The sequence below is a fragment of the Scleropages formosus genome, chromosome 11 (assembly GCF_900964775.1).
Source record: "Scleropages formosus chromosome 11, fSclFor1.1, whole genome shotgun sequence".
In the NCBI taxonomy this organism is placed as follows: Eukaryota; Metazoa; Chordata; class Actinopteri; order Osteoglossiformes; family Osteoglossidae; genus Scleropages; species Scleropages formosus.
This window is the reverse complement of record NC_041816.1, coordinates 12,537,571-12,551,848: the sequence shown is the minus strand read 5'-3', so window position 1 is coordinate 12,551,848 and position 14,278 is coordinate 12,537,571. Positions and strand designations below refer to the sequence as shown.

Sequence of the window (14,278 nt, the reverse complement as noted above, 5' to 3'; positions counted from 1 at the left end):
GTCACGAGCACATATACACTGGGCTATTTTATGTAACACAATAGTTTCCTCATTACAAGCGAAAAAGTGTAACTGGCGAGTGCTCACTGCAGGTGCTTCGAGGTGACGTCAGGGTAACCACTGGCCCTGGCACCAGAGGGTGTGCGGCACAGTGCCAGGATGTAGGCACGCAGGGTGGCGACTCTTTCGGTTCGGAATTTTGTGTCAATGAGGTCCAGGTGTGTGCCTACCACGATCACGGCGGAGTTGGGGGCACAGGCCTGATGGGAAGACACACACAGGTGAGCGGTATATGATACAGAAACAAGACACCTCTGTGAGAGCAACAATTTCCCCATCTTATTACTTTCACATTGAAAAGCTTCCCTACAGTTTAAAAGCTGGAAACATCACTTCTCTACATGTCAGCCTCACTGGCTTCCTTTACCGTATTATACGACCAGTGGTTATGATCATAACTAGATTAAAAAAAGACTATATTTTATTAGTACAGAATTTGAAATTAATTCCCATACATGCTGGCACCTTTACAGACAATTAAGAATACTAAAATATAGCGTGTATTGTGCACAGGACTTAAATTAGCAACATCTAAAATCATCAACACTGTCAATGTCTGCAAAGCAGTGAATTCTGACAGGTTAAATTCAAGGACATTTATAGCCATCTTACACCATGAAAGCCAAACAGAAGAACAAACACTGTTGATGTCAGCTCTGCAGATGTGGACTGCTACCCCTCCACATATACTGGGTTGGCATCTCAATGGGTTGGGAGAGATTACTGTGTCTGTTGAGCTGGGAGCGGAGAGACGACGGAGAGCAGAAGGCTAATGTGGCACGCTCCAGCCTCACCTCAATGTTTAACAGCCAGGACTGCAGGTTAGCCACAGCCTCCTCCCCCAGTGCCAGGTTCCAGATGACCACATACAGGGCCTTGTCCGTGAAGAAACACTGATTGACTGTAGACATACTGGCTGGCCCACCAATGTCCCACACGTTGAACTCTACTGAATCCACCTATTCACAAAAGAATGCACCGCCATGTGACACTCTCTGTCATTCATGGATTTCCTAGCCAATCTAAAGCCACTTTACATTCATCATTTTACTGTTCCACTTAGGTGTTCAAACATGCAACTAACAAGAACAAGGAAAGAAATTACTTGTTTGTTACAGTATATTCAACCAGTTCAGTTTGAGCCAGTGACTTTAACTGAAATGGGAAAACAGTGCAATAGTGTTTCAGGGTAGCAAAGGTCATGGAGCTCTTTGACTAAGTTGAACTGAGGGTTTGAATGTCTCCCTGGGTCCTAGTCAAACAGGAAAATGAGTCAGGACTTGGTGGGAACTGACATCAAGTCCCACGCTAGGAGGATCATTAGACAAGCTGTGTTTATCCAACATGTTCATCTGAAATGTTAGCAATGTGCCCCATGCCCGTGGAGGCTAAACGCATGGTGTCATCCTTCATGAGTCTTATGTGAATGACACTGGCCAGAAAAATGTGTCTCACACTGCCTTTGACCCCGTTTGGCCGTTCCAGCTCCCAGGATGATGTCCTGACACTGCACTCTGTGGTGAGGAACTGGCCTACTCGGCCTGTCTGCAGCACCTCCAGGAGGGTGCTCTTGCCCTGCCGTGGTGGCCCCACCACGATCATCTTCAGCAGCTTGCAACACTCAGCCTTGCGCAGGTGGGCCCGGAGGTAAGCCAGCACGGCTGCTGGACCTGAAGGAGCACATGTATTGCAGAAGATGCTACATTCTCAGATTCTGTTTGCACACACTTTCTTTTCTGCCATATAAGAAAGATCTCAAATTATATTCTGCTGCCACAACATACATTTTAAAACAACTACAGTGCAAGTGTCTTGAGTGTAAAACTGAGCTATGACATTTCTGGGAACATCAAATCCTACATCTTCCTTTCATAGGATATTCAGTGAAGCTCAAGTCCAATGTTTGGAGTTCACTGCCCTACAAAAACAAGTAAAATTCTGCAGTATACAGTACCTTCACTCCTGACCTCAGAGGGGACATTGCTGATGTTTAGGCCATCTATATCAAGCTGCCAGAGGTTGGAGAGCAGCCCCAGCTCTGCTGGAAGCTCCCGAATCCCAGGATTACTGCATTACAAAATTACACAGGAACCCAGACATCAAAAGCAACACTGATTAATCTAAAACCTCCAAAATGCTGAGCAACATATAAGGTGGAAGCCTCAAAGCCAACCCAAAATCATGACTCAATACCAAAAGCCTACAAAGTAAATCCAAACTCAAATGCTCTTCAAATGCTTTGACTGCAGTCGGAAACATGATGTGACATGGAACCCACCAGCCCACATCTGTTATTAGAGAGACTTAAACAACAGCAAGCACCAACATGATACTTATTGCTCTGATGTTCAGCCATTATATTTGTAGCTTCTTCTAAAAAGAAAAATACATACAAAAGCACTCATCCAGAAAATCTCAGGTGGGGAAAAAGCGATTTTGGGCAGGACTATCTACTGGACTTACTTGGAAAGATATAGCTCTGAGAGGTTCCTCAGACTGCACACTGATAGGGGTACAGATTCCAGCTGGTTGTCATTCAAATAGAGAACTTCCAGAGAATCCCGCAGAATGGTGGGAAATTCGATGGAAGACACTGAAAAAGAGGCCACAGACAAACGAAAGGGGATAAAAATGAGAATTACTTCGGCAGATCAAAGAGAGGGTGAATCGGAGGATCTTGCTGGTATTAATATACTCAACAGGAAGTATTTTCTCAATGACAAGACATTGTGGAAGTTTTGTACCTGGGTCTGGGTCTCTCCTGTGCCACGTTGTAAAAAAGGCCAACTTCCTGGTTTTTGTCACTGCTTCATTCCTAACACAAAGTGAAACAACCTTTCATTAATATTGCAAACCTTATTTACATTTCTGCAAACATTAGAAGATTTCAGTAATTATTCACTGATAACTAATAGGTTACTCTTAAATGTATGGTTAAGTTCAAGACATTACAGACTATGCACATAAACAGTATGGAAATTTGACTGTGCAGGACCTACTTCCCCAGCTGGTTCCTGGACAGGTCCAGGGTCTTCAGCTGAGAGCATGTCCACTTAATGGGTGAGGGCAGGGAGGAGAGCTGGTTTCCACAGACCTTCAGGGAGATCAAGCCCTGCAGGGGTAACAAATTGTTAAATTCAGTAAACTGAGCCTTGCCAGTCAGCTGGGTAGTGTGAATAATCAAGGACAAGTAGTGAGGACACAGGGATAGCTGCTGTTTGTCACAGGACATTACCCAACATCTACAGTTCTACTTCAGCCACCCCTAAACAAAAAACTACCTTCTCTAAGACCATTGCTAACATGCAACCAAGCATAAAATGAAAACAATACCAATAAAACTATCACAATTTAAACCATGTAACAATGTGAGTAGTAAGTATCAACTTGGTCAGCCTATATTCATGTAGAAATATACCAAATTGGCCAGATACCTGATCAGATCTTTGATGTCCAGTTTGAGCTTGATCAAATACTAATACAACACTGCCACCACGTGGAGGGCGAAAAAACACACAATACACCACACTGAGCTAAGTCCTGACAAGTATTCCTCTAGTGCCTGGGTGATCACATTTACCTGAAGCTCAAATATGTGTGAGGGCAGCTCCTTGAGGGCATTCTCTGAGAAGTCAACATCCTTGAGAGTCTTCCAAAACATAGAAATTGTGTCCGGAAGGCTTTCAATCACATTGGAGGAAGATCTGCAATATTTCTAGAGGTGTAATGAAACAGTCAATCATTAAAACTAGCTCTTTAGAGACAAAAATGACAGCAAGCTGCAGCGGCATGACAAACTTCACTGAAACACTTTTTTTGCAGCAGCAGCCTTCATGATGATACCTAACCTCAAGTTTAAAAAACACCCCACAAATCAATTAAATGGGTAGAACAATTGAATGATAGCGACATTCATAATTATTTATTTAGCAGACGCTTTTCTTCAAAGCGACTTATAACAGATACTATGTAGTGTTATCAGCCCACACACCTTACGCACCAAGGTGCGTTACACTGTTAGATACACTACTTACAATGGGTCACTCATCCATACATCAGCGGAACGAACACACACACACACACACACACACACACACACACACACACACACACACACACACTATGGGGGAACCCGAACAGCATGTCTTTGGGAGAAAACCGGAGCACCTGGAGGAAACCCATACGGACATGGGGAGAACATACGAACTCCACACAGACCGAGCAGGGATCGAACCCATGTCCTCTTACACCATCCAGGCACTGTGAGACATCAGCGCTACTCACTCACTGTGCCACCATGCCGCCCTAGTTCATAGTGCACACTAGTGCAAATTCTAAACATTGTGTCGCACAAAAGTCATTCCTGAGGTATGTCCATTTTAATGATGAGAATGAGTTTAAAAGGAGTTGTGTCAAAAACCCAACTTTGAGGTTTAAAAAAAATTTCTTCATTAGACCGAATCTGGATTTTGTGCACCTCCCAACAGTGGAGTCATTTACATTTATTTGTTTAGCAGACTTTTTTCCTTCCACAGCCACACAAAAATTACTAGTCACTTGTCATTGTATCTGATGCCTTTATTGAAGGAGACTTACAGTGTTAGACACACTGCACAAAACTCAAAAGTCAAATCACCCATCTATACTGATGTCGTCACCTCGACTGGTGATGAAACGTTTGTAGTCTGAGTGCCAAGCTTGGCAAACATCTGGATCCATCTATACGGTACTGCAATGTAACACGTGGGTACGCACGCATACACACCCACACCACAACCAGCATTTTACAGTCACCTGTCCACTGGAAACACACATCTTTCGAAGAAACTCTCACGAACATGAGGAGAAAATGAAAAACTTCCCATAGACGAAGCAGGGATCAAACCCAGATTAAATTGCACATCCTAGGACCTCAGATACCCTATTAGTTCCATTTCCATTGTTTTCACACATACTTTAGTTTTTTACTGTTCTCTTTCTTGGATTAATACAGAAATACTGAATACCACACACAAGCACAGTACCAGTCAAAAATGTGAACACAACTGACTGAATGTAAATTTTCATAATCTAAAAGATATTCATCTTAAAGACATTCAACCATTCAAACAAATGGTAATTATGTCTGAGTAATGAGAGTTTGCTTTATGAAAGGTTTTTCAGGAGCGCATTGTCTTTAAAGCAGGGAAAGTCTGTGTGTCAAAAGGGCAGGGCAAATCTAGGCTTTGGTCAATGTTTACTTCGTGGCATATCTGTGTACACTCCTAGACAGCCTCCTGGCCTTGCGGGAAAGGACACATACCAAGGGGCAGGCCCAGGGCTCAGGAAACTCTTTCAGCTTGTTCCTGCACACATTCAGACTGTTGAGTGACTTGAAGAAGTGGAGGACAGCAGATGGAAGGGAGGAGAGAGCGTTGTCAGACACATCCAATTCTTCCAGCTTGCGAAGCCCAATCCAGTTAGTTCCTAGAACAGATGGGGCTCACCATTAGAACACTGTTGCAGTGAAAACTAAATTTTAAAAAAAAAAAAAAAACTCCTTCTGCATTGATTGAGATGAAGCCCTGGCAATATTCAACATAAATTGACAATAGAAGACCAGAGGTCTCAATTTCCAAGGAAGCAAATATGTTATAGTCAGCTTCTTGATTAGTCTCTCAGCAACTAGATGAAGTGCATTTCCAATGTTCTAAAATGTACCACGTGAAACATCAAACAAAGATGTTAGCTGGTTCTTGGCTGCAATGAGCTTCTTGATCCTAGTCAGGTGTAGCAGTCCAGAAGGAAGGCTGGCCAGCTCATTCTGGGAAAGGTTGACTTCACGCAACCTTCAGGATGAGACATAAAATAATGAGGCAGATAGCAATGTTTCATCTTATCATGGCTAAGCTCAAAGTTAACCATTAAGAATGGAAAGATCACCAAAGCCAAAAAGTGATAAATGAACAAACTGTCCATCACAATAACATCAGCACTCCCATGGAGAACATTACAGAAATGGCTGATCAAGAAGAATACTGCTGCCCCATGTGCTGAACAAGTGTGATCAGCCCACCGGGTACAGATGATCTCTTGGGAGGACTGGGTGGCAGGAAGCTCCTTCAGCTGGTTGTTGGATAGATCCAGGCTATGTAGATGGATGAGTCCCCAGGGCACCACAGAGGGCAGGGCAGACAGGCTGTTGTTGGACAGGTCCAAGTGGGTGATTCGGGATGACAAGTCCATGAACCAATCCAGCTCTAGCCATGGCAGCTTGAGGCCATTCCAATGTACAGAAAGCGCCTGCGTACACAGGTAGACATTAACGGCCACCAGTGGATGCAGTCCTTCAAACAGCTCTTTTCTCTCTCATATATGTAATATTAGACAGACACACACACACACACACACACACACACACACACACACACACTTTAAAATATTACAGTAAAACTACCACCAGAAGAGGAAAGGGCTACAAGTCAGCATAAAAACCATTACCAAGTTGTTGCATGGCTGAAGAAATTAACCCTATGGACCACAAGATGAACTTCCTGATAAGTTATTCCACTGCTTAGGGTGGCTTCCTTTCACACACTACACTCAACAAGGCTGCAGAATGTTACTGAATCTAGTTATTGCATTGAGATCTGTTTTATTCTACCATGCTTAAATGTACCTGCATCTGCTGAGCGAATATATGCAATACACAATGAGTCTTCATTGTAAAACACTGATACATTGCATACAGCTCTTTCATGCTCAAGCTAATGAGTACATAGCAGAAAGAAGAAGCATGACACATTAAAGGTACTAAGAGTAAGCTCAACATACAGTGTACAAAACCCAGACAGAGAGAGAGAGGAAGAAGGATTACCAAGTGGAACTATTATAAGTGACGTCTGTCAACTATCACACTCACATCAGCAACTCCGCCATTTGTCTCTGGCTCACTTGGCTCCACAAGATCTTTTCGCAGCAGCTGTTTGATGAAGGCGGGGTGGTCCATTAGAGTGTAGGAGGTGATCCCTGCCCCATTCTGGAGCAGAAAGTAAGCAATATCTTCATTCCCTAGGAATGAAACAATGTAGGAAGCTTGAGTGTGTGAAAAAGCCCCTAACATACCAGTACAAACTGTAGGAAGTAAAACTCCTTGGAGCAAGACCTCCAAAAAGGAAGTGAATATTTCCTGTTCTGTCTTTTTCAACCTATAATCTTCCATAATTTTTTTTTTTTTTTTTTTTTTTTTTTAAAATCTCAGTTTTATCTAAAGTTACAAATACAGTACAAGTTGATTTAAACTACAGGGAAGAGCATGTTACCTACATGCACCATATGAAGTACCAAATAAGTTTTGCTGGACAAGGAGGGTCAGAATAATATTCTCCATGGCATCCCTCACCCACCAAAAGTCCATTATTTCTCCTTCATAGGCCTGACCTACCTGCACGAGCTGCTGCATACAGCGGCAGGTCAGTGATGATGGCAAACTCGCTTGCACGTCTAGCACAGCCCTCCGTGTCAGCCTGGTAACTGTGCACCAGCAGCATCACTACTTCCAGGTGGCCTTGCTCACACGCTATGGCCAGCATCCAGTTCAGCAGGTCCTTCTGGGTATAGGACACTGAGCGCAGATAAGGGTCACACCTTAGCTCAGTTCACACTGTGTTAATATCCCACCAGGTCCTGTGTATACTCCTAGCTGTCATCTCCACTCACCTGGCAAGGCATCAAGCAGAACTTTAACCACTTTTGAGTGTCCAAAATGAGCAGCCAGGATAGCAGGGTTGTCCTCACTGGGCTCACGGGGAATGGGCACCTTGACCTCCCCCACCAGGTACTGCACGCTTTCTGTGTCCCCGTGCCTGGCGGCCTCGCACAGCAGTTCATGCTGGAACACAGTGAAGCTGACAGTTGTCATAGCAGGAACCATAACAATATTTAATTCAATAGCAAATAAAATTTAAGAAAATTTTGTCTGAGCCACACACCACATTGCTGCATCAACTCAAGTAGAGACATCTGAGAGGTGCTTTCAGGTCATACACTCTTCCCCTTAGTTTGATTCAACTCACTAAAACCTGGATATTTCCAAACAAAATTAAAGTGAAAAGAGAGTTATATGGTCCTGCGTCCAAGCAAGTTTGAACAGGCAAAGGCAACACTCTTGCACATTGCTTTAACACTGGCTGCTAGGTGCAAAGATGCTCTTTGACCTAACACCTACGGATAGACTTGTGTTTCTGAGACACTCTTAAGCAATATGTAGACCTGCTACATTAGTTTTCACTCTAGCTAGACCCTTCTTTAGTTGTGCTGAACTATTAAGACACCCGTTTAAAGTGATCACCAAAAGTTTAAATTTATCTAATTCATACTAAACAATGTAGCCAACTAATCTCAAGTTACACATGGCAGGAATACTTTTATTTCTTACATTAAGTCTCCAAAGCAGATGAAAACCAAACCCCTCCCAGGTCGTGAGGAAGTTTATAACAAAGCAAATAATTCATCAACTGCACCATTCTCTGTGGGGGCACACGCAGATCTGCAAATGTCATGGATCACTTCCACATTTCTTAGTGGTTAAGTATATTGTGCCGAGAGGATTATTCCATGTCATTTTTCAGTCTGCACTGCTGGTACTCATAATTGCAAGGCCAGTCAATCCCAACAAATATTTTTATGCACACTAAACTGTCAAAGTAATATAATATTTCTCCGAGCTGCTCCCTAGTGTTGTAAACCATTTCATTATGCTGAAACTGAGAAAAGTAACTTGTACAGTTATTTTGGATGTACCTTTTTGCTATGATGCTGCAGGTGCAAACAGTAGTACGCACTAACCACCATATGCCTCTACAGTGGTCCCTGAGGCCTGACAGAGAGACTAATGCATCCCTTCAAAAATCGACCGTTGCCTTAAAGCAGTTCCTAATGCAACGGCAGACATAACACCAGATGATGTTGCCCTTTGCTCCACTTTTTTTTAGCCTCTTACATGATAGTACACAATTGTGGAGCATTAAGAATAGTCCTCCTTCAAACACATTACGATGACCTTTTCTTAAACAGGTGAAGAAGTTATGACTGATGTCACTCACTCACAGTCACACATACACAGCTTGCTTGTGCATACTAATTACCTTCCAGTGTTTTGCAGAGAAAGGCCTTTGTCCTCCCAAACTATTTCCTACTCAGCGTAACTTCTATTTATTGCCAATTAAGAATTATTTCATTTATGAAGCCAAATTAAAGTCTCATGTGGGGGGGGGGGAAGCTCACTTATCAGCCATCTTGGACAGATAAAATTATCTTTCAGTGTATCTTCTAAGTAGGTAGAGTTCTGACCTCCAAACCATTACAAATTATGAACTCGGAGTCAGAAAAAACACTTGGTAGCATTTAACATTTCTAGATATATTTAAAGTACCAAACTTCTGAATATGAAAATAAAATTCAGTGCATTTATTAAAAACTAAAAAGTCTCCACTGCATCCAGTAGGAATCATTACAAATGAAATTACACAAAAAAAAAAAAAAAAAAAAATGACAAATGGGTTATGGGTAACATATTCCAACCACACAATAGCTTCTGGCCTAAGAGTGGACAGAGTGCAAGTGAAACTTAAATTAGCAGGGCCATCTATGAGTTGAATTCTGGGGCACGGTACACATTTTCTCCACTGATACGTACACATTCACGAGTGCAAAATGTTGTGGCTCAGTCATTTCACTTCCGATATGAAGCGGGGGGGACACCGCTGCTGGTGGCCGATAGGAACGTTAACAGCCCAACATCTGTGTGATCCTGTCTGAAGCCCCTTCAGTCTGAAGACAATCCAGAGCAGTGTTTGAGACTTCAACATCTGTCACTGTGTATTACAGTAGCAATAGGAGTCTTTCAGAAACACCCTGTGCTGAAACAGTCCCAGACCACAGCGCAATATGTACACGACATCTTCCGATACCAACCATGGATGAGACACAAAAGCGACGGCACCGGTCCACATGCACAAAATCCCCAGTCCTCCTTACTGCTGTAACAGCAAACCCGACGTAGTAAACATATCGCAACTGTCATCTGTGATGTTTATTTTCAAGAGAAAAACAGCTTGAGATCAAAGCTCCCTCTACACCCTTCAGCAATATATTAAGTACGTTCCAGCACTTAAATATTAAAATTCCATAAAACATTGAAAAACTTGAAAAGAAGCACTGCTGTCTGCTGGTCATACTGTGAGATACATGTTGCGGTAAGAGGCAGTGGTGTAAGCACAGTCGTTTGGAGATGCCACCGTGTTGTAAATGTTGGCAAGGGTGTCCTCCTTACAAACCTCTCTTACAGGCTGACATCCTCTGCTTTAAATCATTTCCCCTCAGAGCCAAGCACCACTACAATTTCGGAACTGGGCCACATCCTCCGCTGACTATGCGCCTGGTGAAATCGCTGCCAATTAATGCTAGCCGTGCATTCCAAAGCACCCAGTCTATCCCTCACAACAAAATGGTGGGATTATATAGTACATGCTGTGATGACTCACGGAAAAGAGAAAAAAAAAAAAAGTAGAAATGTGAATTTATCATAGTATAAGGTATACTATAAATTCCACTGAAAACCATCTTGAGGTAGCAATAAGATGTGACAGCACTGTTTCTGACGAGCCACAGTAATCCCACGGAGCACAGCGAGTTAGAATCGGATGCGCTCACTCACCCTCTCAGGCCGGCCGCCACCGGTGTCCTCGCAGGAAATCCTAATCAGCTCCTGGGCCTTCTCACTGTCCCCACCGCTGTAAGCAGCCCGGATGTTTTCCAGGGTGGGCGACTGGCTGAGGACGGACTGCTTGCCTCCCATCCCCGCAGTGCCTGTGACGGAGGAGAGTATGAGAAGAGAAAACCCCCGCCCCCCCCCCAAACCTACTCTTGGAGTAAAACTGAACTGCCATACAGCAACCTGCACTAAGCAAAGGCCTGTACCCAGAGACGCTTGGAAAATAGGTCATGGTTAGAGAGAATGCCTGGAAGCCTCCTGCTGGGTTGGCTCTCTGTATGCAACGTGGATGTGGCCAGGCGGAGGGGATAGCTCCCTTTTCCTCCAACCCTGGTTGCCACAGCCACTTGCCAATGTACCTCTCGCACAGGGAGGGGATAAGTAGACATAAATACATCTGCTGATCAAATCAGCAGAGCTGCAGGCTAATGGCGCAACGGTACCTAGAGAAATGCGGAAGCATAGTGCTAAACAAGTGCATTTGACAAGTGACAACGTATAGATGAACAGTAAATTTAAGAAAAATCTGTTCAAAATCACAGAAGACAATGCTGGCACAGGGGATACACAAGTATCTTTCAAGAACAATTGGCAAGGATGGTGAACAAAAGATAAACTGTTACACAATGACAATGCTGATATCACAGTCTACAGCAGCACTGGGGATGGACACAAAGTCAACAAGACAACATATAGTTATGCAGATCATCACTGACAAACCTGCACCTGCAGTGAATGTTGTATGTTCGATAAATGAAACCTTATAACCTGGGGACAGCTGGTAGCATAGTGGTTAGAGCTACTGCCTTTTGATCCCCACATCTGGCTGTAGTACCTGTAAGCAAGGTACTTACCCCAAATTGCTCCAGTAAAGTTACCCAGCTGTATAAATGGGTAAATAACGACCTTAAAAGTTTATGCTGGTGGAAGGAAGCATTGTCTGCATGTTGTCAGGGCTTTTCAAACAAAATTGGGGTCAACTTTACAATGACAAATGTAAATGAATTTTTACTTCTAAGGTGTTTCGAGGTCACCCTTCTCCAAAACGGCCTTATCCTGAAGGCTTCATAATGTGCCATTTGATCGTCCCCTTTTGTAAAGGAGAATGGATTCATCAATCAAAAGTCCTGCTGGCAGGAACACCTTCTCCGCAACCAGGCAAGTCTAATGTATTGGAGAGAATGAGGACTCATTGGGAGGAGAATTGCTCATTGCTATTCCCAGCGCCTTGTGGTGTAATATCAGGGCCAATGTAAATAATTAAGCATCTGAGTCAGACAAGCGATCGGAGAAAGCACAAGGGACTGTAACCATTAGACCGGGAGGGTCTGCATCAATATATTGTTGCAGCCTTTATGTTGCTGAGCTAGGCCACAGACCCTGAAGGGCAAACTAAAGCTCAGCATACAGCTGCAGTGCCATGCTAGGTCAAAGTTCCCAATCTTTCAAGTGCCAAATGCCAGTCTACCACTTAGTCGGGGAGAGGTCCGGTTAATAAATGCCCCACATGGCCATTAAGCAGTTATGTCCTCTTTCTCTAAATATACCCATTGTAACATCAAAAAAAAAAAAAAAAAAAAACCCAAGGTAGGTTACTAGGTTTGTAACAAGACATTTACTATTGTGCACCCATTTACACAGCACGGCATTTTATCGAATCAATTCAGGGTAAGTATTGTAAACAAGGGTGCTACAGCATGAGTGAAGATTTGTCCAAAAGGTTACAGCCCTACAGTTTACATTACCTGTTGTGAAAAACTGTAAAATATTCAAAATATACTAACTTCATAACCAGCTAAACAATAAGCTGAATACATGAGCTGACTAACCAGGTAGCCAAGAGACTAAAAAAAATAAGTGGCAGGTGATGGTTTTACCCATAATATAAATGCAATATTACCCACAAAGTAATGGCAGATATCCATTATAATGATACTGACTTTTTGTTGATGGCTAGACAACAAGATTAATATACCATAAAAAAGTGTCCCCTTTAATTTTGAAATGTACAAATATTCGGTAACTGACTAGACCACATGGCACTTGACACTCCATGATTAAGTTCAGCAAGATCAGTCATTTGATAATGTAGTTTACTAAATTTGGTAAAGGCAAAGGTCAAATAATTAGAATATGTATGTAGCCATAATGTTTTGACAATTCAAGAAGCAACCGTATTAATTCTGATAACATTTACGTCTCAAACAGCTCCTGTGCAGGAGGTACAAAGAATGTTTTAACAGTTATGCATCGTTTTAACAGTTTATTTAATGTTTTAACAGTTTAAAATAAATACAGGCGGTAAATTTTGGCAGTTGCTAACTGTTAGAATAGCATTTGAGATGTACTGGTCATTCTCAGTTAACAGTATTCACCAGTGGAGCAACTGGACAGCTGGTGTCCTTTTACCATTTGTTATTACAAACTAAATTATGCTATGAGAATACATATATCTCTCATCATCGATAATGTGAATGCTTGCACTTAGAGCAAAGATCAACAACGCAGTGTCCGTTTTCTTTGAAATGAACTGAACAAGACCTTGCAGTTAAACTGTGTTACCCATTCTGCAAGAATGTGCAATCTTTTCAGGTCTCTGAAGTGCAGTAGAAAAGAAAAGGGGAAAAAAAATATTTAAATCACTATAAGGTGAAAATTAAATCAAGCATAACAATGACTGCAGTTCAGTTTAGTTTCATCATCACATTCTGGAGATAAAGAAGATCCTGCACAGATCTGAACAGCAATGTACATGTTCAAGAACAAGACCAGAAGATTTCATATTCTACTACCTGAAGTAGAACTGTTCATATGCTGTATTGTATTTCTGCTAAAACTCCTTGAGCAAAGTACCCAAAGTTGTATTATTTCAAAGCTTTAACTGCTGTGAAATGCAAGCTATGCAAGTTGGTGTCAATGAAAATATCCAAAAATAACAGTGCAAAAAGAAACAAGCAGTTTTTTTTTTTTTTACTAATTGAAAGCAATAGTGCATATTTGTCAAAAAAAAATATTACAAGCAACAGTGCTGAATGGAGTTACACAAATACAGGAGGGACAATTTGATTTAAGAGTTCCATGAACTTTGGAGGGAGGACTTCTCGCTCATCATCAAACTTAGTTACACTTGTGTTTGAAATAATACTAAGGCTACAAGGTAGGTAGTATTTTTTTTAAAAAAAAAAAAAAAGAAAAGACAAGCCTAAAGAGGTCAAAAAACATAACCTCTTCCTGTCTCCGGCTGAATGTTTACAACTAAAAGGTGTCTGTAATGAATACTCCAAATGCACATTTAAACACTTGCGTTAGAAAAAGATGTGCAGTTAATCAGTCCGTAGTATATATATCTTCCAGACACTTTGTTTCAGTGTCTTGTATAAACGGCACAGAAGACAAGAACTCTCTGGCAGGACTTCCATGCAGATGAACCAAATCGCCAATACATCACTACACAGCTCTCGCTAA

General features: G+C 42.2%; 1 protein-coding gene across 2 annotated transcripts in view; it reads right to left on the bottom strand.

Moving 5' to 3' along the window:
* The window catches only part of lrrk1 (leucine-rich repeat kinase 1), a 34,959-nt gene that overhangs the window by 16,826 nt on the left and 3,855 nt on the right, over window positions 1–14,278 (bottom strand). For both annotated transcript variants that reach the window (XM_018763125.2, XM_018763126.2), the window contains 15 exons: window positions 10,757–10,908; window positions 7,759–7,930; window positions 7,484–7,663; window positions 6,962–7,110; window positions 6,116–6,342; window positions 5,761–5,888; window positions 5,363–5,526; window positions 3,641–3,775; window positions 3,060–3,172; window positions 2,805–2,875; window positions 2,524–2,653; window positions 2,015–2,127; window positions 1,516–1,730; window positions 855–1,019; window positions 88–260 (listed from right to left, as the gene is read on the bottom strand). In XM_018763125.2, coding sequence (XP_018618641.1) covers window positions 88–260; window positions 855–1,019; window positions 1,516–1,730; window positions 2,015–2,127; window positions 2,524–2,653; window positions 2,805–2,875; window positions 3,060–3,172; window positions 3,641–3,775; window positions 5,363–5,526; window positions 5,761–5,888; window positions 6,116–6,342; window positions 6,962–7,110; window positions 7,484–7,663; window positions 7,759–7,930; window positions 10,757–10,908 — 2,287 coding nt within the window. The remainder of the gene's footprint in view (window positions 1–87; window positions 261–854; window positions 1,020–1,515; window positions 1,731–2,014; window positions 2,128–2,523; window positions 2,654–2,804; window positions 2,876–3,059; window positions 3,173–3,640; window positions 3,776–5,362; window positions 5,527–5,760; window positions 5,889–6,115; window positions 6,343–6,961; window positions 7,111–7,483; window positions 7,664–7,758; window positions 7,931–10,756; window positions 10,909–14,278) is intronic.